Source organism: Melanotaenia boesemani, chromosome 3, assembly GCF_017639745.1.
Source record: "Melanotaenia boesemani isolate fMelBoe1 chromosome 3, fMelBoe1.pri, whole genome shotgun sequence".
In the NCBI taxonomy this organism is placed as follows: domain Eukaryota; kingdom Metazoa; phylum Chordata; class Actinopteri; order Atheriniformes; family Melanotaeniidae; genus Melanotaenia; species Melanotaenia boesemani.
This window is the reverse complement of record NC_055684.1, coordinates 17,224,613-17,251,408: the sequence shown is the minus strand read 5'-3', so window position 1 is coordinate 17,251,408 and position 26,796 is coordinate 17,224,613. Positions and strand designations below refer to the sequence as shown.

Genomic DNA, 26,796 nt, shown 5'->3' with positions numbered 1-26,796 from the left:
ATACGCACATTCAGTTGATCATCATGTACCTGGTTGGTGGTTAACCACTTCCTGAGTGCAGATGACTCCTCTTCAGACCAAACTACCTCCACTGATGCCTTCTGCTAGTTAGCTATATTTTAAAAATTCATGAGACTGCTTGTGTCCAGTAAAAAGAAACCACACACATCACAGAAGTTGTGAGCATCTGTGAATGCAACAAATTTAATTTAAAAAACAAAAAACTGATCTTAATTTGAAGTTAATTATCTTGTCAGAATGCACAAGTTATCATTTTCATTGTATAATGGAGTCAATTTCTCTTGTCACTACAGTTTTTTTTCCCCTTCATATTCAGGAAACAAGTCCTACCAATATGACAAGATGATTAAGAACAGAAGTATCTCAAGACACAAACCCTTATGTCTACCCTAGCAACAATTTAATTATTCTTACCTAAATACAATGGGTAACATAACTTTCACAATCCCGGTGATGGGTCAGTAAAATTTAAATTTAAATTAAATTTGCTTGCTGGACTTTTGGAACCTCAGGCTTTGCACCCTATGTGCATGGAGATATTTTAAAGGGGATGCATAGGCTTTTCAGAAACAAATGTTCCTCATTTACACAGATCTAACATTATAATTAAGCCTTGCAGCTCACATTTGATCATGAATCATCCAGAAAACTCGATATGATCATCCAGAAATTGTTAGTTTCTTAACATGTTTCATATTTTATGGAAATAAATGCATCTTAGATTCCAGACTTATGATCCTATGTAGCAGAAAGTACTTAATATAGATGAGATAAATAATTCTAGTAAAGTTTTTCGGTCTTGCTGCTTGCAGAGATGGATTGTTTAACTAATCACATATCTGTGATGAAGGCACAAGTTAAAACAGCAATAACAACTAACTACTAAAGGCATTTTTTTCTCTCTCAAAATTCAACAAAAGACAAGTTAATCCACAATGGGAAATGTTTGAAATCAGAAAGTGAAGAGCAGACAGTCAGGGGGAGCTGATCACAGGTGAGGAATGTCCTTTTATTTACCAAAGCAAAGGAGTTTCCATCATCTATGGTTATACAAGCTTGTTCACACTAACATTAAAGAGAAAAAGAAAAAACGAAAAAGCTTTAAGATGGAAACATCCAAATCATGATCGAACTTACAGCATGATACTACCAAACTAAAAAAAAAAAAAAAACACTACAGACTTCATCTCAGCAATCTACAGACCAAACACCTACAAGTCATGTGCTGTGAAAAAAAAGGGGTTTTGTGGGTGGCATCACTCAAACACAACATCATAAAAACGTGACAGACAAAAGGAGTTCAGTAGCCCCAAATTAGAAAATTGAACACAAGTCAGCAATCTGCACATCCCACATCCTCTATATGGCAACAGAGAACTGTGTCAATACTTAATCACAGCAACAGAGCTTGAAGTCAGATTTTTTCTACAGGGAAGAGACATGTCAATATTTCACCATAGCAACAGATCACAAACATTTGATCATGGTAAAATAGCATTTCATCATAATTGTACCATAGCAACATGGATTGTGATGACTTTATAATAGCAACACATTTTATCAAACCAACAGAAGATGTAAAGATTTTAATGCAGCAACTATGAATGTTAAGATTTTACCAAAGCAACAGAATAAACATTATATCATGGCAACAGAGTGCAGCTATTTATCACTTTACTATAGCAACAGAGCATGTTAAGAGATTACCATGGAAACAGAGCATGTAAATTTCAAACCCCAGCGGCCGAGCATGTTTAAGCGTATGCAGCAACAATTTTCATCAGCCTTTTTACATTCATCACATTACCAAAGCAACAAAACAGGTGAATGCATTAAGTGAGGCAGCTGTGGGCATGACTTGACAAAAAGCTGCACCGTCACCAAAATTCTTCCATTATCATCATCATCATCGTCGTATCATAATAATCACCACCATAATTTTGTACAAGCAAAGTCATGGGAGCAGCTGCAAAAAGAACAAAATCTTGATCAGTCTTTCGTGGACAGACTGCAAGAGACGGGGCTTACCTGCGGATATCTAAGGAGTTTTGGTAATGAAGTACAGTCACTGGACAGGGAAAGGTCCTAATGGGGCATCTGACAGTTTATCTAAGAATCAGGTGTGGTTTAAGTTGGCTTTGTTCCACCTGATCTGTTGATCCACACAGATGTAAAATCTTATATACACATACAGTTACTCTGTTTAAGGTGAAGCTTTAACCCAGGCTTATTTTAACCTTGCGTGCTCCAATCGGTCTATCATTGAGATCCATGACTGCAGCTGTGGCCTCTTCATGGTTCTGGAACGCCACCATGGCTTCACCAGTTGGCATGCCTTTCTCACTGAACTGTAAGCAGACTGAACCTGGCAGAACCTGGTAGCCGTAGAAGAAGTCCATAATCTCGTCAACCGTTACAGTGAATGGCATGTTCTGAAGCTTTACAATTGTTGGTCCAGCCGCAACACGCTGATTGTTGGGATTGTTAGATCCTCCGGGAGGTGGCTGGGTACGTAGACCTTCAGTCCCTGGAGTGAAAACCTGCTGTCCACCAGTTGCTCCACCCCCAGGAGGCCCCTGGTTGTTGTTACCCCCTCCTCCTCGGTTCTGTCCTCCTCCACTTCCTTTTCTGTTAGCATTGTCATAAGGCACCAAGCCTCTCAGCCCATCCTGGCCAAATGGAGGTCCTCCTGCAGGTCCAGGACGAAAGCCTGGTGGCTCCAATATTGGTGCTCCGGGAATTCCTGCAACCAATGGAGGACCAACACCCAGATTCACATCCCCAAGGCCTGCTGCCAATGGAGGAAGAGGAGGAGGACCTGCCAACCCATTTCCTGGGGCCGAGAATGGGGTCACAAAGGGGGCACTGTTGAGGTTCCCCATGGTGTTTCTGAGAAAATTAAACTCCTCACCAGTAATACCAGCAAAAGGATTGATTTGGGGTTGTTGGGGGTTGGCCTGGGCATGCTGGTGCTGGGTCTGGTTTTGGTTCTGCTGGTTTTGGTTGCGCTGTCCCCTTTTGTTTTGTGGTGGAGGATTTCTTTCAATTTCCTTCATTTGTTCAAAGGTAACTAAATGAACAAAGGCATCACGGCCATTGAGCTTTTGCCGGTGCAGCCTTTCAGCTTTGCGGGCATCTTCCTCAGTTCGCAGCTGAAAGATAGCTTGCCCTAAACCATTACCATGGCTATCAGTCAGGACCTTTAGGGTGTCCTCATAAAGGCCAACACCTTCCAGGAAGGCGCGAACATCCTTCTTGGAGATGTTGTACGGGATGTTGCTAATGTGGGCACAATTCCTAGGAGCTTTCAAACCATCCTGGGTTTTTCCATCACCCTGTACTGCTTCACGTTTGCGGATAGAATCAATCTTTTCAAGCATTCCCTTTCGGCCAATTGGGTGAACCTGGATGAAGCGGGAGCCCATGTACTGCATGTGAGCTCCAAGAGCAGTTTTGTAGTCCTGCTCAGATTTAAACTCAAGGAAGCCTTCTCCTGTAGCACGTCCATTCGGCCCATAGGCTATATAGATGCTGTCTTCCACCATGGCCAAATTCTTGAAGAACTCTTTAATCTGTTTTTTGTCAGCCTCATATGGCAAACCTTTTAGATAGACACAAAACTCCTGCCTGTGGGGAGATCGTGATCTTTCTCGCTGATCTCTGCCTCCTGTCCCAACAATACCACGACGGTGCTGATGATCTTGTAACTCGTTGCTGTTTGTTTTGTTGCTCATGTGAGGAGGATGGCTTGCCCCACCATCTCCAAGGCTTAGCCAATGATGCTCTGAACCTGGGGTGAGCTCAATAAATCTTTGGCCCATCATGCCACCTCCACGTTTCAAAGCTTCAAAACTGTCCTGGGGTGAGAAGAACTTAACCATAGCCCTGCCATTGGGCCGGCCCTGCCCATCTCTCTGTAGACGAACCCCATCCACCCCTAGACCCCGAAACAATTCCCTAATTTCCATCTCTGAACAAGAAAATGGGAGGTTTTGCAAGAAAATAAACAGTTCGTCGGGATTGGTTGCTCCTGCCCCAGTAGCTACAGCAGCAGCAGCCTTCATATGGGCTTGAAGGCCAAGCGAGGCCAGTGGGGAAAGAGGGTTGAACAACATGGGGTTGGGGGTTCCAAGAGGAAGTCCAGAGCCCAGTCCTCCAGGGGGAGGGAGGGAGGGGTTAAAGGGAGGTAGAGAAGACATGTGAGGGAGGTGGGACATGGGTGGCACTGGAGGTCCTTGGGATAATGGGGAGACAGTAGGTACGGGGGGTAGGGAAGAACCTGGAGGAGGAATTGGAATTGTGGGGAGCGTGGGCATAGGGGGCATGGAAGGCATGTTGGGAAGTGGAGGGATGGGTGGGGGACCTGCACTGAGGGATGCCAGAGCTGTGGTGATTGTAGGGGCAGAGCTGTAGCTGTTGGGGAAGCTTGGTACCACGCTGGCTAGGCTGACTACTGCCTTGTTGCTCGGTTGCTCTTGAGATGAGCTTGCTGCTGTCACAGAAGCCTGGGTATTACTGAAACCCTGGTTACCATGGCTACCAGATCTTCCACCTGCTCCCGACTGTACTGTGGGAATAGAAGCTGCGCTTGCTTGTCGGTTAGCATTTCCTGCTGTTGGTGCAGCCATCTCCACAGCTCCTGCCCCAGCTTCAAATCTACGGCGGCTAAGTTCAATCATGTTCTGCATTTCTGTCTTGCTACTAAGTAACAGTGACACCTTGGAACCTTTGATTGACCCGCCTGTTCGCATCATCCCTAGTCGTGCATCCTCATCTGTGGCAAACACGATGAAGGCTTCACCATGCTCACCCCCCACGATGTGCACTCCCCCATCAGGAATCGTGAGGCCAGAGAAGAAGTGTCTGATGTCCATGGTGCCAGCCACTATGGGCAGGCCCTGCAGCCTGATGACTACCGCCATACTGACTGCTAAACAACAGCCCTACAACCTGGGGAGAAAGCAACACTACCATCAGAAAAGCAGAAAGAAAGAGACCATCGGTTTCCAGATGTTTCTTAGACTGGACTATGCAAGCACATCAAAGGTATAGCCAACACTGATTACATGTCAAATGTTTTCTTTGTTGTTTGTTTTGTTTTTTAATATCCATTCACAAACCATTTTTTAAACTTCATGCAATTGTTGAGCCTTGACATTGGAAACCACAGGTTTTAAAGGGTTTGGGGAGAAAAAGGGTGAGAATTTAGCGCAATTTGTATGAAACCAACAAGAAAGCAACACTGACAAATTATGCAACTTTAATAAGTTTGATTAACTTAATCGTCTATTGTGAAAGTTACATAATCATCCCGTAAATTATTTTTTGTGAGACAACAGAGGCATCTGTGTTGTAAAAACAATAGAACAGATGTCAACTAGGCCACATGGAGAAAAGATAGCTTTTAGAGGAACAAAAAACTCCAGACAGAGTTGATGCTGCACTACACATTTTCTCTTCAAAAGATGCCAGAAATTACAGATTCAGAGTAACTTAAAAAAAAAAAAAAAAAACATTTGTTTGACATACTAAAATCTTGAATTTAGCTTGTATTGCCAAATATTTTGCCATCTAAAATGAACTAATATCTTTATTCTGAAGCAAGCTAAGGCCAGCTAATATTCTGCAAATCCTCCCTGAGAAGTCTACTTCTTTTGTAAAATAATTTCGGATTTAGCCAACAAATGATTTTAGCTTTAAGCTGACCTTTGACACCTAACTGAAAACAAAAGCCTGAGAGTACATTTCAAATAGACTGAAAAATAAATCATCAAACAGTATCTGAAATAAATTTTTGTGACCTGAACTTCTTGAAAAAATAAAGAGAGCACTGTCATACTACATACTTCATCTGGGGATTTAAAAAATTATTAAGACTCTGTAGAGGTGCCCTGTTAACCTTTTAAACCTAGAACACTTGAACTGGAAGTAATTTGGAGATGGGTCTGTGGTGAATTGCCTAATGTTCTTGCAAGCTAGACATGTCTGCTTTTTAATGGGCTAGAGAGCCACCACAGAGTTACATAATCATGTCACAGCAGACTTCTCTGTGGACCTGTGCACACCTTAGCATGCGTACTGGCTGATTAGATCACATGGGGACAGTTCAAACACAGGTCTAAAGACACTGGATACATTCACAGGTGATCTAGAAAACTTGGGGTTATACAACACTCTGAAGGCAAGTGTGTCCTAAAAAAATTAGCCCCATTTCAACCATTGGGTCCACGCTGATATGGGATGGTTTGTTTAGTTAAATCCTGATTTCTGTTATGTTTCCATAGCCAGCGGAACCCTTACCCAGTTGGCATGTCAGCTGGATAGCGATAGCTAATGGCATGATGTCACAGCAGCGCAACGCCTTCCTTGAATTATAACAAAGAACACGACTCAAAGGATGAGAATGTCGGACATCTAGTAGTTTGTGTTCTTTCATCTTGGCATGTGGTTTCAAACAACATTAAATCCACTGTATATCTATACGTGGTACTGTTGCCACTTTATTTTTAGCAACGACTCACATAGGAAGTGATGATTCTTTCGAGCAATCAGCGGATTGTGGTGTGTCAAGCTCCACTCTTTTAGGTTGGATCGGTAAGATTGGGACCCCAAAGGTCCCAAAAAAAAGTAGGAAAGGTTATTCTTTCCTACCAATTATTGGCCTGTGAAAACATGTATACCAACCAAGACCCATTGGTGGAAACGTGGGTTTTTGAAGGACTATCTAATAACTTGACATGACCCCATCCAAGCAGCAGGGAAACCGCTTGGATGGGAGTCGTCTATCAATGGGACTTGCTCCGAATGTTTAGAGTCAAGTCACACATTTTCTCAGCTCATTGCAACTGAACATAGTTGTATGTTCCTTTTAACCTTTTAAATCATGCCACAATAGTTAATCAGCACATAATCGTCTCTTCTCTAGTTTCAGCTAAAATAATCCATAAAAATTAGGGTGGGCTTTAAAAAAATTATTGATTTGAATTAATTCAAATTAAAAAGTCCAATATTCATTCATGAAACTTGGAGATCAATTTTTTTTTTTTTTTATGTCCTCTTTTCCGGTGACGTGACCCTGGCCTACTCCTACTCTCACGTGACTTAATGAGGTTTGGCAAGATCTTAGCATAATTACACACACAACTGGTTTCCTGTGTTTCCTCCATCCAAAATCAGCTTCTCGTGGTGAGATGATGTCAAATCCTGATGTTTTCATTCACCAGTGTGGATTAAATTCACATGTAGTATGAAGTATTTTGCAGCATATTACCACTCACATTAGCAGCTATTGCTAAGACCGCGGGCACGCATATTAGCAGCTAATGCTAACGGGCACAACCACATTCAACAATAGAAAGTTATGTCACCATGCACGTATGTACTTTGAAATAAATCTGACACGGTCATTTAAAGTCACATTTCCTCTAGAACAGGTTTACACTTTGTCCTTTTATCAAACAGTGAACAGTCTGATGCTGTTTGTCTGATTTACATGACAGCCTGTCATAGCTGCGCCAGCTCTGTGTCCACTCCACAGCAGTGAGCACACACACAGACAGGTTTCTGTCAGAGGACAGAGTTCACACGTTGGAAAACATGTCAACCAGCTGAAAATCTGACAAAAATATAAGTTTTCAAAATTCTCTCAGGCAGATGAAGATGTGAGGAGCATGTGGAGTATTTTTATCCTGCTCCGGTGTTACGCCGATAGAGTCAGTTGTCACGGGAACGCACACAACTGAATAAGCTGAATCTATGTCATTGTAAGAATTTCTGAGTCGTATTACAGCTTAAAATTGATCCAATATTCTTTGTAGGTTTTATTAACATCAACACGATATCTGAGATCTGAACTTTAAGAATATTTAGAGTGACTCCACTCAATAAATTTCTGTCCAGAGGGTGTTTTTCCATCACAGTGTTTCTTGCTCTGAATCTGGGAAAACACTGTATTGTTATGGTATTTCAGAGACGCAAGTAAATGCGTCGTATCAGATTATTACAGTAATCTGATTACTCCCAGATAACTGATTTTGATTGTGAAGTAAACGCTCTGTGTTTTATAAAAATAGTTATCTGAGAATGTCTTTAATATTCAAGAAAAATAGGTGTTGTTACACAATGCAACACTGATGTCGAATCAGATTTAATCAAAATTGAATCGAAGGAAATTAGGGATGATACCCAGTAAGGCTGGGCGATTAATCGAATTTTAATCTCAATTACGAACTGGGTTTTCAACGATCATAAAAATTAAATGATCCGATTTTCTGCTCCTTCGCAGTTTACTTTTGTGCCGTTTTCTGCTGCATATCGAGCGTCACTGGCATTGTAGCGCTCTGCTACAGACTCCTCCCACAGCTCCAACTGCTTTGGTTTAATTCATCGCAAGTTGCCAAAACCTCTCAAGTTAGACTGAAGAGTCGCGACTAAATAATCCTCCAGCTCCCAGAGACACAAAGAGATAACAAACGTTAAAAAACAAACAGAACTTTTATTTCTCGCCAAAGACTGGTGCTCAGTTAACGCAGTAAACAACCTTGGATTTAAGAAACTAATTAACACTTTGGACAAACAGTATCACTGCCATCTCGTCTTCATGTTAGTGGAGTGTCTCTCCTGCCCTGTCCGATGAGTGTGGTGAGGGTGTTGTGAAGGACGTGGCTACAGTCCAATGTTTCGCCACCGCTACGGCACTGTAGTCAAGCCGCACCATAGAGCCGTATATAAATGTCATGCTACATTTTATTGACGCGGATTTCAACGTTAAAAAGAAACGTCTCCAGACTCACTTTTTCCCAGATCACACCAAGCAGAACCCAAAATGTTGGTCTGAGACAAACAATAGCTACGTGGGACCTATGTGGAAATATACTAGTCTGTGTTGCCCCCCTCTCCACCCCATATCTTTCTCTCTCTCTAATTGTGTTAAATAATCGAGATCTTAATTTCAAACAAAATAACCGTGATTAGCATTTTTCCCATAATCGAGAAGCCCTAATACCCAGCCCTATTAAAAAATCAACAATAATTTTTCCTGGTGGTATCCAAGGCAACACTTAAATGTTACCAGGCATGATGCCTGACATATTAACCAAACTGAAAGTGCTTTATTAATGCAGAGAAAATTAGTAAATCAACTATCATTTTAAAATCCATTTGTTCATTCAGACAGTGCTCAAACGTTTTTATTTTTCTTTATGTATTGTTTACAGTAACCCTCCTATTTTGTGTTCATTTCTGCAGTGACATTAAACAAAAACCATCAGTGAGTGCAGCACCAAAACTCTTATCTGTCATTTTAAACAAAGCTTGTCCTGAAGTGGCGTGTACATATTTCTGTACCATAAAATGAGTGTTTTAATGTAACATAGCGTAAATCTGGACTGTCAGGTGCAGAGAATGGCTTGTATTGCTGGCATGAATGTTACTGGGTAAAGTTAGTTTATTGTTAGCAAAGAATACATGTTTTCCAATCTCTCTGTCTTTTCTCGTTCTTGTTCAGAAAGCAACTGCACAGCTTTTAAGAGTTTCAGATTGTGTGTCTGATACCGAGTTCTGCAGCATTATTGACAGAGTATTTTATTATTCTATGCAGGTTACCTTATACGAGTAGCAAAGCCAAATTAAATCTTTCTTAAAACACACACAAAATGCAAATCAGGTTAATGTAATGTGTGTTAATGTCTGAATAATAATAAGGATAAAGTCTCTGAATGCTGTTTACAGCTGCTGCACAGCTCTTAGATGATAGTGCGACATATGTTACATGTTTAGGGCTGTCATGTATTATAAAAAAAAAAAAAAACTGAATGAATTTGACATTAACTGGGAAATTTTTTGGTATATTAAAACACCAGAATATAGATTTTGTACCAAAAAAGGGGGGCATGTTATTGGCCCCTGTCAATGTCTGAAAAGTAGTTTGAAATTAATTTCTTCAAAGAAAGCTTTACTGTTTTCTACCATGCAGTAAACACATATTGCCTTTGTATTCAGCAGAGTGAAATATTTTGTGCAACAGTAAACCTTCATTAATCTCATGCAACTTGCAACTCACCAATGCAACTAAGCAGTGTGTCTAGTTTCACTGAGTAACAGAGGATTTCTGCAGGACACTGAAACCTGGTGAAAAGGTCAGAGAAACACACATTCCTGTTCAAAACATTTTTCACATAACAAACTGACATGATGTGTTAAATTAGCTTCCAGTGAAAGGTGTATTGCTGTATTGTTGTCAAACTGATCTCAATCACACTGATTAATAAGCTACTGTGTGATTTTAGATTTACAGCATGAAAATGTTCTAAAACATCAAAACACCGAAACTAAACACGATAATCTAACGGTTGATTTTGAGGTTTCTTGTTGGATCTGACAACAAAGAGACATTTACCGAAAAGTCAAAACTCAAGACTACCCATACAACATACTTAAAAACACTAAACTCAAAGTCTCTTCACAACAGTTACCCCAGAAACGTGAAAGCCAGGCTGAGCTACAAGGTTTGGTTTCAACTCAACAACCAGCAACTGTAGCAACCAGTGTAGAAAACTCAGCAAACACCAAGCAACAACACGGGATTTATCAGGCAATCTGGTGGTCAGCAAACCAGACAGAACTGGATGCTCATATATCACAAAGCCAGCAGACAGCACTTCAGCACTTCCTTTGAAACCGCCAAAGCATAAATAACATTTCAATCAGCAAGTATGCGATACATCATCAAGAAAACATTAAAATTATAACAGCAGAAACTCAACAACAAGAGCAATCAGAGAATCATGATCAACCATTTTGAAAAAGCAGAGTCAGATACATGGATCCAGAACAGCATTAGCAACATATCAACCAGAGCAACATTAGCATTATATTAAACCATAGCAACTTTAGCAACTGATAACCAGCACATTGCCAAAGATAGCAGCTCATCATAAAAGAAAAAAGCAGCAAGGTGCAAAGCAAGACTTTAGCCAAAACTTAAAAAAAAAAAAAAAAAAAAAAAAAAAAAAAAAAAAAAAAAAAAACACTTTCCAGCTGAGTAACAGCATGCTTGCTGTCCCCACAATGCTCCGTAAAACCGTCCAAGACAAACATCTCACTGAATTCTGACAATCCAGTCTTTTGGGTTTAATAAACCACTCAAGTTATTAACTGTTTCAAGTCTGAATGGTACACTCCAGCTTGCAGTAGTTACAACATGATTCCTGATAACAAAATGATCACCATCAATGAAGGCAGAGCTCATCTTCAGATGACCACAAGTCAACATTTCTTCAAGACAGATTTTTAAATAATCTGAACATCCACTCCATTCATCACTTGTTGATTGCAAACTACCACAAATGGATTAAAAAACAAAAAACAGCAGAGGCAGGGTAAAGCACTCACAGCTAATAACATGGGCAACTTTAAGCATCCAGAGGCAGAGCAAAACGTTCAACCAAAGCTGCATTTTTCTCTTAAGAGCAGGAAAACACAACGGAGCTGAAAGAAGACAGAAAGCAACCAGACAGAAATCTTTAAAACAGTGCATTCAGAATCAAAGAGGAAAAACACTGGATTCAAGAGCTTACTCAGAAACCGGAATACTTAGCTGTCCATGAGTTGGTCTCAATGTTGAACCACAGTTAAAAACGGAGGAAATAAAAAGCAAAGTTGATCAGAAAGAGCCTTTTAATAACTCAAACACAAAAACAGAATCTACTTCATAGCAATGAGGAGACTCTTCACTTGCCAGCCTGCACAGGGACCAACCCCCAGACAGCATACTGAGACAGAAATAAAAACAGAATCACACTGCATTTTTTCACCCTATTAAACATAAAAAACTGACTAAGTTTATGTTTGCTTTTACAGAGCTCCACGGGCCTCCACATAATGAATGCAGTTCAATCCAGAGAAAAACAAACAGCAGTTATTACTCATCCTCTTTAAATTCAATAAATTCAGGACCCAGTTGACGGAATAAAGGTTCATTCACCAACCAACCATCGACCCCTATCAAATGTGACACAAGAAAGTATTCAGATCACAATTCTGAGGTGGAGAGATTTTGGACAAATTAATGTCACCGTCTTTTGATGGCATAAAATAGCACAGTGCATTTAAAAAACTATGGGACTCAAAGTAGTATCAGCCTCCTTTGTTTTGTTTTTCACCACAGAAAAATAGCCACAAGCACATTTCTGCTATGACTAAACAGACTCACTCCAGCGTGTACAACTTTCTGCTCTCATCAGCAGCTCGTGTCGTAGTGGCGTCTGACGCCTTGGCCAAGGGGCATGGCTTGTGTTCATGGTTTCCTGTGTGCAGCGATGGCAGTGCGGCTGAAACTGACATGGACTGTAATACTAATCCGTTCATTAATCCAATTCTCCTTACCAGTTTATATAAAACATAATCTAGAATGTGTTCATATTAATTCAATAACAATTAAAATTGCAATAATCTTACTCTCGATTAGCTGTCTAATGGTGGTTAGCAGCGACACACTTTATAAATATATATACACACACACACACACATATATATATATATGAAAAAACTTATAGGGTTTACACAATCATCGAGTACACTGTGCAAAAATTCCATACGAAAACCGGAGTCTTAATTGACTAGTTAGTTCCCAACAAATTTACTAAATGTAATTAGTCAGCATTAGCATCATTACAAGCTAACAGTCTGTTAGCAACCTAGCTGCTTTGTACGTGTGTCTTGGAGCGAAACAGCGTGCAGGATGCGTGCTTTCTGCAGCTCCTGTCGCTCTCAGCTCTAACTGTAACAACGTAATTAAGCATCCTGTCGCTTGTGGATTCTTACCAAGAAAACTGTCAATAAATACACCGAAGTTTAACTCATAAAAAGGAGGTCTTTTCTTCGATCTTCTCTCTGCAGGGAGCACAGCACGAAATGTCGGCGCAAACGCCGCGAGACCTGAAATCATGACGCGAGAAACTGAGGCTGACGTATTCCGACCTTGGAGCGATACCGCCTCGTTCCGGCTGAACAAGGACAAAACAGCTTTGCGACACTACTTCTAGCTACAAATGGCGTTATGAATGCAAATGCATAAGGAATCCTTGACCTGGATGAAGTTTTGTTGAAAAACATAGAAAAATATCTGAAATCATGTCTGGTAAAAAAAAGTGTTTTTATTAAATTTTTTTGTGTTTAATCCTAGTTTTTATTTTCATGGGGTAGGAAGACAGAATGAGATGTCCCATAGCTCAGTTATGTAGCCAATGTTTTTTACTTAAAAATGTTTGAGCTATATTTTCTGTCAGTGGAAATTTTTACATCATATTTTCTATATCTACAAAGAAAAACTCAAACTACACTTACTGCTCATGGATCAAATATACACATACCAATAAAATTAACTCAAAATTGACACAAAAGTTGATTGCATAATCACAGAGCAGCAATTTTATTGGGTTACTTATTGAGCATCACTTGATGACAGTGGAAGCTGGATTCTCATAACAAATGGAGACACAGGCTACATCTTGGAACAAAATACAAGACTTTAAAAAGGTACTCTCAGATTGTGCAGTCACATAGACCTTATCTGGAACAATGTATTTAATTTTTTTTTTTTTTTTTTTTTTGCCCACAACCAGCAATAAGAAGACTGGACAAGAGTTACTTCTTAATTTCTTGAAAATCAGCACAAGCTGTTAAGCCTGGGCTTCAGTCTTATAGAGTATTACAGATTGAAAAATGAAAATGATGCCAACGCTGGTTGGACTTGATATTTCACAGAAAACTGATGATACACATAACTTCCCCAGTGAATACACATAACTTCCCCAGTGAATATATAAAACTGATGTGGGAGAAGCCAGAACTATGATAGGCACAAAGAACTGAATTTAAACTGCCAGATTGGGAGAAATTCATCTGCCTATCATCTAGTGAAAAAATAAACAAAATCTGACTCAAACTATATGGTAAGTCATCACATCCTAATGAAATGACTGCTACCTTCAGCTGTCCCCAACCTCCTCCCTTATTTCAGTTTTCTTATCTTATTCTTCATGAGAAAAGAACATTAGCATCTCAGAGTTTCACTTTGTTTCATGGTATCACACTGGGCGCAGATCACATCAACATCGGTTGATGATCAATTACATCACTGGATAAAATCCAGCATCATTCTTAAGACCACCCTGACAGGGAAAATACTCAATTTTAAACAAAATGACAAATAACAGAAAGTTCCCCTGCCTTGCCAAAAACAATGTCACCACCTGGATTTAACTAAGAAAATAGGTATGAGCCTACTATTGGATTACTGCATTGAGGATCTTTCAGCTGGCAAAAAGTCGTTTAACCCCAACTGATGCAATGAGCAGCTTCTCATTTCTTGAACCATGTGGAAAGTAACATCCCATGGTCATAAAAAGATGTTAGTCTGTTAAAGAACGGTCTGCTCATTGGCATGTATCACGCAGAGAAAACATCCAAGGAGATATCAGAAACTACTAGAACTGCCCAACACATTATTAAAAACTGGAAGGTCAGTGGGGTACCATCGTCTTCAAGGAAGAAATGTGGTTGGAAACAAAATCCTGAATGATCTTGATTGGCAATCACTTAAATGTTTGGTGAAATCAAATTAAAGAAAACAGTGGAACTCATGGGTATGTTTAATAGTGAAAGTAAGAGCATTTCTATACATACAATGTGAATGAAACTCCAGGGATTGGGACTAAACAGCTGTGTATCTATATATATATATATAAAACCCTACTCTTGGACTCTGGAGCAATGGAAGGAGGTCATATGGCCTAATGAGTCCAGATTTACCCTGTTCCAGAGTGAGGTACTGAGCAGATGAAGTGATGCACCCATCATGCCTAGTGGTTACTGTGCCTACTGTACAAGCCTGTGGGGGCAGTGCTAGGATCTGTGGCTGCTGCAAATGGCCGGGTCGACGTTCAGCAACATCATGTGTGCCTAAAGAATGAGGTCAACTAACTACCTGAATATACTGAATGACCAAATTATTCAATCACTGGATTTTTTTTCTTCTCTGATGGCATAGGCTTATTCCTAAGATGACAATGACAGAATTCATTGGGCTCAAATTGTGAAAGAGTGTTTCAGGGAGCATGAAACATCATTTCACACATGGACTGACCACCACAGAGCCCAGGCTTTAACCTCATTGACAATCTTTGGGATGTGCTGGAGAAGGCTTTGCGCAGCGGTCGGACGCTATCATCAATACAAGATCTTGGAAAAAAAATGAATGCAACACTGAATAAATCTTGTGACATTGCAGAACGTTATGGAAACAATGCTACAGCAAATGCTGCCGTAACCAAAGCTTAAGTTGGTCAAATGAAATATTAGAGTATGTAACCTTTTTTTTTTTGGTGGCGACATTCTTTTCGTCCAGGGAGTGTATTTTACGGATCAGCACAGCTACCACTCTCCATGTAACTTATGACAAACTGTTTTATTTTTTTGTTTGTTTTGTTTTAAAAAATACACCATTCTAACATACATGATTGTAATCAACAGAAGTGTGATCTGACAGTATGAACATGTAACATTTCTTCCTTAAGAGTCACATTTTTTGTAGCCTCAGTGGTATCACTTCCCTTCAGGTTTCTGTTTCTTCTCATACCAACTCTCATATATATATATATATATATAAAACACTCAGAACCGAGTGTTTTTGTAAATGAATCGAGACTCAAACCACCAACCAGCTCCACCACACCAGCTATCAGTATATTGAACTCAGCAAGGTCAGGGTACCTAAACAGAGGCAGACTTAAAGCCATGCTGCAGTGACTGTATGCATTTATTTAATGTCAAACTGTGCAAGTGAGACTATAAAAACCTTTAGTATGTCTGATTGTGCAGTGGATATATAATGATTTGTAGCGCCATGGTGTTTATAGAAAATAAGCACATGAGAATAGGGATGCCACCAGTTGAGCAAAGATTTCCTTGTCAGAGTAACTTTTTTTTTTCTTATTGCTCCAAATAATGTTAATCATATGAAAGATTTCCTGCCTTAAACTTTATTTTAAAAAATGGCACGTTTAACATATTTTGTAGGTTGCGTTCACAGTCATTTCATGTTTTATCTTGAATATGTGGTTTCTTGCAAAAGTGAGAACCAGAATTTCTGTTCATATTTTTCTGCAGGCAGTCTTTGGCTGACAAAATGTAAAACTGGCTGATGGTGATCTTTCAGCAAGTACCCCAACCAACATTTTGTTATTGTTTTTCTTATGGTTGTCAATTTATATTCAAGACTGCCTAAATTTGCCTCTGACAACATTTCAGTGGCGGATGAATACAAGCAGGGATTGCTGTGTTCTCCTTACAGAGCAACTGGAGAAGCTTCTACAGAGACAAACAGACTTCAAGTCGGACAGGGAGTTTGTGCGTGTTTGTATAGAGGAAGAAAAAGCTATACTGGTCCCTGAACTTTTTGGGGAACCATAATCTTTTTCACTAGGACATAGACAGGAGCTGGGAGGAGTCTAGTGCTGAGTCCACTTGATGCTCTTCAGGTCGATGCCTTCCTGAACCATCTCCCACAGAGGGCTGATGGAAGAAAAAAAAGGGAGAAAAACAGGTTTATGTTGACTGTTCTGAAAACATTTGAACCTGATCTGTGTAGCAGTAACCAGGGAGTAGAAAGACAATAAAACTCCCGCGTTATTCGCCAAGCAGTGAGCAAACTTAATTTAAACTTTATGCTGCAGTTTTGACTATCTTGGACTGTAATGAACCCTCACTGCACACATCCGTTAGAGGAGGATGTGTACTCTGTTTGAGCAGAAGCTGTACACATCTGTAGAACAGAGTAGTCTGGCTTCTAGCCTTGGATCTAAAATATTGAAACAAACAAAGTGCCTTAAAACCTATTTAACTTCACTAGCTTCATTAGCTGTACAAATCTATGAAAAAATAGCCCAATGATTTGTCACCTGAGTACATATTATAGCATATATTGTATTTCTACAATGAGTTTATCAGTTAAAATGCACCTTTTTAAATATACTTTGATAAGAAATCCTGATCCAAATTTAAGCGGAATTAGGCAATAAAAAAGCTTTACCATAATATTCTTTTTTCTTAAATGCAGTTGGGGGGAGGGGTGTCTATTATGCAAACGATACATAAATAAATGGGCCTTGCATGCATTTTTATAAATAGAAAAAGGGTTTCACATATCAGACATTGTGTTTCAATGAATCTTCATGTTCTGGAGAATAATTCAGTCCAGATTTGAACATCCTAAGTGGTAGTTTTTACAGCAGAACCTTGTCTAATGTGATCTGGACTAAACGGACTGATATTATTTACCTTATTAAACGGCACATCACTAACATGGTTGCACATTCACAATTCTCCTCTACCCCGATGTCCAAAGACAGGTGTGCACGCTAACGCAGGTGAGCACACTCCCATCAGCGGACAGAGAGCACATGTCTGAAAATATGTGGCATAAATAACAGGTGATAACCAGAAAGGACAAGCTTACCCTCCACCCCACCAACAAAACTGAGGTACCTAAGTTTACTGCTACAGTATTCACCAACGTCTGCTCTATCGTATCCAAAGACCCAATAGCGTAGCTCTAAACTGCAGCTGGATCCCTACTACACCGACCCACTCAACTTCTGATTGGTTAGTAATACGTTTGAGAGTAAAGCAGCGTTCCTCTCATAGCACTGGTAGATGAACTCAACAATAGTCCACTTTAACAATTTAATAACATCAAGTTATTAAAGTGTCTGGCCACAAAAACTTTGCAGGCCAGAGATCCGGCACAGTGCCGGAATAATGTGAACCCTGCAATCAAAACATTTCTCAGCACAAGGTAGCAAAACCTCTGGTAGGCTGAAACCATCTTGGTCTTAAATGCTTCAAAACAGCTTTAAAATAGTCAGACACAAACCAAAATATCACATAACTGGTCTGTCCAACTTCATTCAAAGTCTATATCACTAAAATCAGACCCACGTTAAAAGTCAGCTGAACCCACCTCATCTCTCTGAGTCTGCAGACCTGATGGATGCATTTTTCTGCTGTGTAGTCGACTTCTTCTTCTGTGGTGAACCTGCCAATGCCAAACCTGCAACAGAGAGAAACACACATTAATCTACAGTGAATAAACTCAAGTCCAGAAAGTCTTTCTGCTGTTTATTAAATGATAAATAAATGTAACAAAAGTCTGTTTTCTGCTTGTGAAAATATTTGTACCTGATGGAAGAATGAGCCAGGTCTTCATCTGCTCCTATTGCTCTGAGGACATACGACGGTTCCAGAGATGCTGATGTACAAGCACTGCAGTCCACACAAACACAGTGTTATTCATCATTGAATGTTCATTCATATATAAAGGTGCAGAAATTCATACTTAAACAAGTAAACTTTTTGTGTCTGACCTTCCAGATGATAGAGCAACATCCTTCAGAGCCATCAGCAGACTCTCTCCTTCCACATAAGCAAAGGAAAGATTTATGCAGCCTGGAACCATAAACAAACACACATGTGCACAAGGAGTGAGATAAGCTCATTTAAAACACATAAGTGCATTTAAATAAGCGCATCTAAAACACAGGTCCAAGAGAAACACAAAGTGCAAAGAAATGTCACTGAATGTCCTCACAAAGACATCGTTGCAAGCATAAGTGTGTTTACCAGGGTAGCGTTGTTCTGGATCTCCATTCATGATGACATCAGGAATCTCACACATGATCTTCTGGACCAGACGATTAGCTAGCATGGACACTCTTTGATGATCATACTACACACATAAATGCACATTAAGTATCATGATACATGGGTGAATTTTCTTTTTATGTTTAAGTATGCTGGTTTTACCTCCATCTCCTTGTGGGCGATCTTGCAGGCAGCTCCCAGCCCAACAGCCAGCGGGGTGGGGACAGTGCCAGAGCGAAGACCCCTCTCCTGCCCGCCACCATTCTGTAGTGGCTCCAAACGCACCCGAGGTCTACGACGCACATACAAAGCCCCCACGCCTGTACACATATATAAAAACAAAATTATTGGCAATCTAACCTCAGTCTGGGTCAGCAGAAGGATCAAAACACCCTTTTAGACAGCCAGTATGGGCTTAAAACAAAAAAAACAACACTCCATCGGCTTATCAAGTGGTTAATGACACAGTGACCACAGTAATAATTTACTACAGCTACCAACACCAACCTTTGGGTCCGTAGATCTTATGGCCACTGATGGACATCAGATCCACCTTCCAGTCAGAGACATTGATGGGAATCTTTCCTACAGCCTGGGCAGCATCAGTGTGGAAGAAGACTCCTTTACTGCGGCAAAGCTGACCTTTGGACAGAAACAGAAAAGCGAGTCCACAGCTTTCATCAGAACTTTTAATATGGCCACAGTGAGGTGATTACTACTGTAGCCCTGAAACCTGTATCATTCCCTCTAATGATGTCCCTGCAGCATTTAAAGTAGCACTATGTAACTTTCTGACCTTTTCTGGCACAGCGACATTTAATAGGTACAGTTCCAGGCCTTCATTTATCAACCGTCCTTGCATATTTTGTGAGAAAACATTTTTATGTAAATTGTTAAATTGGCCAACTTTTACTTATACTTAGAAATGTTCTTACACATAAGAACAGCTCTGACCATGTGAACACGCTGATTCTAGTGGCTGAACAGGAAAACTGCACCGTTTTTGCAGGTGTTGCAATCTCAGCATTTATCAGCCATTCTTTATTTTGTCAAAATACTAATTATTCAACTAACAATATTTTAGAAAAATAAACAGATGTGTAAATGGTTTCAGAACAAAAGACACCTATGACAGACAGGTGAGAACTGAGCATTCTTGATCGGACTTTAAAAAATATTTCAAACTCTGCTCTATGCGGAGAGATCATTTCTGATCAGATGCTGCTTCCTGAAAGAGATCCTGTTAGACTTTACAAAGTTATATTACCTATTTTAGTAGCTTACATGAGACAGGAGACAGGTTGGACACTTCCAGACCATTATTGAGTTGCATTACACCATCCATGCCAGATGCTTAATTTCTCTGGACCAAAAGAAAAAAAGACATATGCCTTTCTGGAACTATCCAAGATGAGATAAAGGGGGTGCTGCTATGTTCCTGGGAATGATGCTGGGAAAATGTGTGCAAGTTATGTGAAATCAAGTCTCCTTTATCTCTTCAAAACAATTAAAAACCAACTGCGGTTAACCAAAGAGCTTCACAGGATAAATATACAACAGCCAAAGGTTGAAGTACTGTGGATTTTGTGTGTCCTCAACAGGGACATGATGTTTCTGTATATGGTTAAATGAGGGTGTTTTTGAATGCAAATGACCATGAATGGGCACGAGCAGGTGATTTAGAACGTGGGATTTATCAACAGCTGATTGCTTACTAACATGCGTGCGACTGGCCTCGGTGCGGTTGATAAATCCAGACTTGTTTTTTTTTTTTTTTTTTTTTTACTGACGAACATTTTAAGTAATTCATGGAATAAAATTTAGGACAGTTTCTATGAATGATTGATAAATGAGGCACCTGGAGCCGTCGTTACCTAGCAGTGTCCTTAGGCTGAGAAACCGCACTTCACAGCTTTGTGTTCTACACGGGAGTATCACATTACAGATGAGTTTAGTTTTACACACCGCAGGATATCAACACAGCGTTCGTTTTTAACACACACCGCGGCTGATTCAACATAAAAAAGCAAGAGGACATTATTGGAGGAAGAGGGGGAAAGAACGAGGGAATGGGACAGAGATAACAACAGAGTCAACATCAGACTGATTTTACTTTTGGGAGATAGCTCAGAGTAAAGGTAGGATGCAAGATGGATGTCGAATTAGCCGTCTTTAGGGTGCACCTCACTAAGAAAATCTCCCAAAGTTCAATAGTGCTTCTTTAAAAAACAATAACTTGTGATGTTATGGTTACCAATGTCCTTAATGGGCTGCTTTACTCCAATCTCGTTGTTGACAGTCATCACTGACACCAGAGAGGTGTCGGGACAGATGGAGGCCTCCAACAGCTGCAGAAACACAGTTTATACAGTGCCTTCTTCTTGTTGTAAACATTAGATATGATTTTCTCTGTGTGGTCTTCTTGAGTACCTCCAGATCCAGCAGTCCGTTCTTCTGGACAGGCAGGTAGGTAACCTTGAAGCCTTCAGCCTCCAGAATTCGACACGAGTCCAATACGCACTTATGTTCAGTCTGTGTGGTGATCACATGGCGTTTCTTGGCCTGGTAGAACCGGGCAACGCCCTGTAGAAGAGGGACCATCAGTTAGAACAGATGCACTTTATGCATGCTGGTGTTACTGTGTTCTCATTTTGTTTTTGGGATCGTTTTTCTACTATATTTCTTGTTCTGCTAAGTTGGAGGCCATTTCTTCATTGAACAGGTACAGTGAAAACATTGTGGAGGACATTGTGACTCAGTGAGTATGTGAATCTACAAGCAGCAGAAACTTTTTTTTTTTTCCCCCCTACAAGTCAAGAGAAACAGCTTTTGCTGAACCAAAACAACACACGCTGAAAGTGGTGGCCAGATGGTGTTTGACTGTGTGATGACGAGGAGGAGGAGCGGCAGAGTGAGACCTTGATAGCCATGTTGTTGGACTCAGTGGCTCCACTGGTGAAGATGATTTCTCGCGGATCTGCTCCAATCAAATCAGCCACCTGCTGCTCAGAGAGACAAACAACACAGAGTCAATGGCTAAATTCACCCAATATCCTGTGGTGGAACATATCTTTTTCCTGTGTATCTACCTCAGCAACTGAAATCTGACTGGGCCACATTGACACATTAATTACATAATCATTTCATGACAATAATTTCAGCCAATTCCAATCATTCTGCAGACTGTTAATATAATTACTCTGTACAAAAACAGCCTGATTGAGCCAACAGAAAAATATACATTTTCATAGCTATTGACACAGTTTTCCACAGCTCAGTAACGTGCAGTACTGCAAATCTAAAACCAACAGAGGAAAAAAATGCAAATATGACAACAGATAACCTGGAGTCATTTGTATTGCCATTACTTCCAAAATCCAGGTGACTGTGACAGTTATACGTATATCCTCTGCCATAAACATGAGGGAGGACAAACAACAGAAACTGGGGTTAATAAAATAAAAAGAAGGTTTTGATTTTTTTTAACCTTATATGGAGAAGCTGCCAGGTTGAAGGGTTTTAACATAATACTGGAAATGCATGGTGTCACAACAAAATCGTTAATTTTCAATATCCTGCTGTTACAGAGATATCGGAGTGAGTCTCTCTACCTTTCTGGCTGTTTCCATGGCAGTCTCACTCTCCCAGCCGTAGGCGTGTGTCCTGGAGTGAGGGTTACCGTAGTAATTCACCTGGTATGGCAACATGGCATCCAGCACCCTGGGGTCCTAAACACACAAACCTATTAAACTGTGATGGTAAGTGCAGGTTACTCTCTTATGAGGTGAGTCAAACATGTAGTGCAGCAACTTTTTCTCAGCTTGAAACAAACCTCTGTAAATGATTGTAAAGAGAAGTCTAAATATAAAGTTTACTCCTAACTGAGGCTTCCTGATTATAAAAAACATTGCTTTTAAATGACAAAATAATAAAGCTGTTGCTACTGGGCAACAAGCAAATACAAAAAAGGAAAAAAACGAAAACGAGGAGTTGGCCACATAAAAAAAATCATTAAATTATTTTTAGTAAAATAGTTGAGCTGTATAGAAGATGATGTTAAACAGAAGTAATTATCTTAAGGGCAGGATCTCAGAGCCGTAATCTTAACAGGGGGCAAATGCCACCACTTTATCTAATTATTAAAGTCTGCAACACACAGCTCTTAATGGCAAATGTAAAGTCACAATTTAACACAGTGAAAAGCAAAGCAATCAATCGTGACTTGAACAACAAAATGGCACAACATGGTTGGTTAGACTGAGTTACCATAGGTGTGGTAGCCTGGAAGTCCATGTAGAGGGGGCGGAGCTCATCTTTCTCCAGTTCACGCTTCTTAATCAACTCTGCAGGAAAAACCACAATTTCAACAAGCATGCACATGGGTGTAGGTTAGCTCATTAGTGAAATTTAACACACGTGTGTCACACCAGACACTGACCCTAATGAAGACCTAGCTGGTTGCAATGCAATGATCGTTTTTAAAAATCTTTTGCCATATAAAAAAATAAAGGCTTTGAATAAGTTTGAAAATCACTCTGGAGAATGCCTTTGATTGTTTTTTGTAGGTTATTTGCTCTTACAAAGTTTTTTACTGTACAAAGGAAGTCCTACATTAAGTTAATAAAGAGAAGATTTCAACAATATTCAAGTTTATTCTTGTCATTTTCAAAAACTGTTACTATTTCTGGGGATGCAATTTATTCATTTTATTGTTTCATATTAATAGCTGATAAAATATAAAAAACATAAAACCAGAAAAGACAACAAGGACTCAGATAACACATGACTGTGTCACAGTTTTCTAATGAGCAATCACTTTCATTCCACCACAAAATCATAAAACTAACTAGGAAATCTAATTTAATTTAACTTGTAGATTTGAAAGACACACTGCTACACTGAAAACAATAATATCATTCAGACTGTTTCATTTAAATGCCCAACACCTTGGAACAGAAATGTGTAGCGGGTAGTTGTTAAATTATCAGTTGTTTGTGTACGATCAAGCAAAGCAAACTGTCACACTGAGACAAATGAACACTGATTCAATATAATTCTTTGAGCATTTAAACATATAAAACTGATATCCAATTTTGCTCCTTTCATGTCAACGTTTTTCATCAGCAGAATTGCCAACCTCTGTTGAGTTAACTTGCATGGTGTTATTTCTGCACTGTACCATTTATTTGGCTACTGCACACACTACAGGGTTGAATGAATGTTTTTGTTTTTTGTTGTTTTTATTTTGCTTTCTTGCACAGTTAATGCACTAGATGGAAAAGAACAAACAATCATAACACTGACTTTGATATATACTGAGTGTGTTTGCAATAAAAAGATGGTAAAACTGTAGTTTAGTTTGCCAAGTTGGTAATCAAATGACTTGTTTTTTTTATGTTTTTTTTTTTTTTTAACTAAAATAAATAAATAATAATAATATTCAATATAAATCCTGGTCCTATTTTAGAAGGATCTATACCACATAAATCTCTATTTTGTAAGTGAAGCAGAAATGCATGCCATTACGTAAATAAGAAAGAGAAAATGAAACCTAAATTAAAAGGATAATGAGCATTACACTTACACATTCCCATTCAATCCAGTGGGAAAAGTGAGTCCAAACTGATAGTTTATATACGTAGATTATACATTATACATAATTATACAACACAATTTAAATTAAAGAACTAAAACTTCCATTACGCTTGTGCAAATCAGGTAGTTGAGTTTATTTGTTCCTTTAAGGTCTCTTGAAAAAAAGTGTGCATGTCTTTTTCTTCTTCTTCTTCTTCTGCATCTCTCACTGCACACACTTAATATTCAACGTTTTCCCAATCATTTTTTAGGTGTTATGAAGTTTAATGTCCCCACATTAAACTGCGTCACTTGGGATTAGCTGTATGCTAGCTACTCAAAATGAAATAACATGGCCAGTTTGCTCCGGGCTGCTATTACCTTTCTGTAGGGTGCTGGTAGCTGTCCGCTCGGAGCCCAGTCGGAGGGGAAGCCACGAGACGGGCCTCAACAGCCGGGAGGAGACAGTCCTTCCCGGGGAAAGCATCTGGTCGGTAGGCTGATTTCAGCTAAAGACTGACTGACCTAACACGTTGACGGCAACTAAAACACCGGCGTACGCCGATGTGTACCAGTAAAACCTGCTAACAGCTATGAAGGAAATGCAATAAAATCCACAATTTTTAAAAAGAAAGTTTAACACGAGTGAAGTTTCTTTTCTGATGTGTTACGATCGGTCAGTTACGTACTGGTTGCAGCAGTATCGGTAAACGTCAAAGTTCATACAAAAGTACATATTTCCGGTAGTGACTTTCAGAAGAAAATACTAATTTTTACAAGAAAAACAAAATTATCACATGCAATTACTTTATTTTTTATTTCAGACCCAGGGGATCCATATCACAAAATACAGTAAAAACAAAACAGAAAAATTAATAGAAGTAGAAGATAAAAATTGTTTTAACATGGATAAATAAATTAAATAACAGCTTTAAATATAGACATATAACTAAATTAATTAAATGTAAACTATTAATTGAATTAATCACAAACCGAAAAATAAACTAAAACAAATCTATCTCAGCATAAAGTTTTGAGAGTAAATATTATAAAATATTTTGTTTGTTTATTTAGTGATTTACTATTTCAATTTCCGGATTTGACTTAGCTGCTATTTAAACTCTGCAACTTGACATTGTGCGACGTCGATGCTGTTTCATGCTTGCACAATAATCGGAAGCAGAGAGCGGAACTTCCGGTGAACGTCTTGCGCTCTCATAGGCCGAGCTGCATTGTTTTGTTCTTGTTGGGGGTGGATAAAATAGCTTTTTCGTAATTTAATTGGCTACAAACGTGTTACACTAAATGTGTTACCATCGTTATGCTTGCGACCAGGTAATGGGGGTAACAGCATTAAAATAAACAGCATTATTAACGGAGTTACTTTTTAGTAATGGGTAATTTAACTAATTACTCTTTCACTCGTGACAACGTTTTTAAAGTAACGTGCCCAACACAGCTGGCGACAAACAAATCTACATAACCATCTCACCAGGAGACTATAGCTGCATCCAACACTGATCAAATACATTGATCAAATAAAAGATTGTATCTTGTGCCAAATCTTCATCTAGTTAAATTAAACGTTTTTGGGGCCAAGGAAGAGGGATTAAATGTCACCACTCACTTTCAAACAGCAATGTTAAAAACCAACAACAAAGCCCAAAAATGTGGATGTAATCGTGGAATCAGACCTGAATTTCAGCAGTCACATTAAAACAGTTGTGGAGTCAGCCTATTACCACTTAAAGAACATATTGATGATTAATGAACTGATGTCTCAATGGGATTTAGAAAAATATGTCTGTGCATTTATCTTCAGTAGACTAGACTACTGTAACGCTGTCCTCACAGGTCTCTCTAAAAGTGCAGTTACACTGGCTTCCTGTTTGTCAATGAACTGACAGCAAACTCCTGCTGTTTACAAAGCACTGAATGGTTTAGGGCCAAAATACATTCAGGATCTTCTGGTTTGTTATAAACGAACCAGATCCTCAGGTCATCACGGTCAAATCTACTTTCTGTTCCCAGAGTCAGAACTAAACATGTACATGAAATGTGCTTTAAAAATAAACTTGCCTTGCTTGTGATCAGAGGTCCGGTATTCTGTCGGTTTGGCATACCTAGTCAGAAGAATAGCATACCATAGCCTTGTCTGTCAGTTTAGGCTACTTTATCAGAGCAGCACAGCTATGTATGCCGCTCTGACAGGTGGACCACACAGACAGAATGCAGTTTATGAAGAGACATGTAGTTTTGATAGTTGGGTTACACTGAAATTTTGCAATAGTACATGTTTATTCTCACGCAGTTTGGGAAAAGGTGCTGGAAGCTAATAAGTAAATGCTACGATAATGCTCCCAAATTTCCCTGAGGGCTCTCCGAAGGGATTAATAAAGTATTTCTATTCTATTCTAATCTAAATGCTATGATATGTGTTTAAACGACATTCTGACCTCACTTGCAAAAAAAAAAAAAAAAAAAAAGATGAGAAAACTGTAG

The 26,796-nt window shown here is 39.4% G+C and overlaps 2 protein-coding genes across 4 annotated transcripts; both read right to left on the bottom strand.

The window, feature by feature from the left end:
* Positions 1-1,009: 1,009 nt before the first annotated feature.
* rbm12 (RNA binding motif protein 12) lies at positions 1,010-13,000 on the bottom strand. 2 transcript variants are annotated; one of them, XM_041978638.1, is made up of 3 exons: positions 12,844-13,000; positions 10,082-10,146; positions 1,010-4,971 (listed from the first exon to the last, which is right to left on the bottom strand). In XM_041978638.1, the coding sequence occupies exon 3, from the start codon at positions 4,941-4,943 to the stop codon at positions 2,238-2,240; it is 2,706 nt and encodes a 901-aa protein (XP_041834572.1). In that variant the 5' UTR covers positions 4,944-4,971; positions 10,082-10,146; positions 12,844-13,000; the 3' UTR covers positions 1,010-2,237. The 2 variants fall into 2 exon arrangements, with proteins under 2 accessions (XP_041834572.1, XP_041834581.1); XM_041978647.1 differs by lacking the exon at positions 10,082-10,146.
* Positions 13,001-15,468: 2,468 nt separating this feature from the next.
* nfs1 (NFS1 cysteine desulfurase) lies at positions 15,469-25,019 on the bottom strand. 2 transcript variants are annotated; one of them, XR_006009764.1, is made up of 14 exons: positions 24,676-25,019; positions 22,987-23,063; positions 22,332-22,448; positions 21,639-21,722; positions 21,151-21,303; positions 20,975-21,068; positions 19,228-19,362; positions 18,883-19,040; positions 18,700-18,805; positions 18,444-18,525; positions 18,259-18,342; positions 18,041-18,130; positions 16,245-16,593; positions 15,469-16,127 (listed from the first exon to the last, which is right to left on the bottom strand). XR_006009764.1 is itself a non-coding variant. In XM_041980530.1 (13 exons), the coding sequence occupies exons 1-13, from the start codon at positions 24,779-24,781 to the stop codon at positions 16,530-16,532; spliced, it is 1,350 nt and encodes a 449-aa protein (XP_041836464.1). In that variant the 5' UTR covers positions 24,782-25,019; the 3' UTR covers positions 15,469-16,529. The 2 variants fall into 2 exon arrangements, 1 of the variants encoding a protein (XP_041836464.1); XM_041980530.1 differs by having other exon boundaries at positions 15,469-16,593.
* Between the last annotated feature and the right edge of the window lie 1,777 nt (positions 25,020-26,796).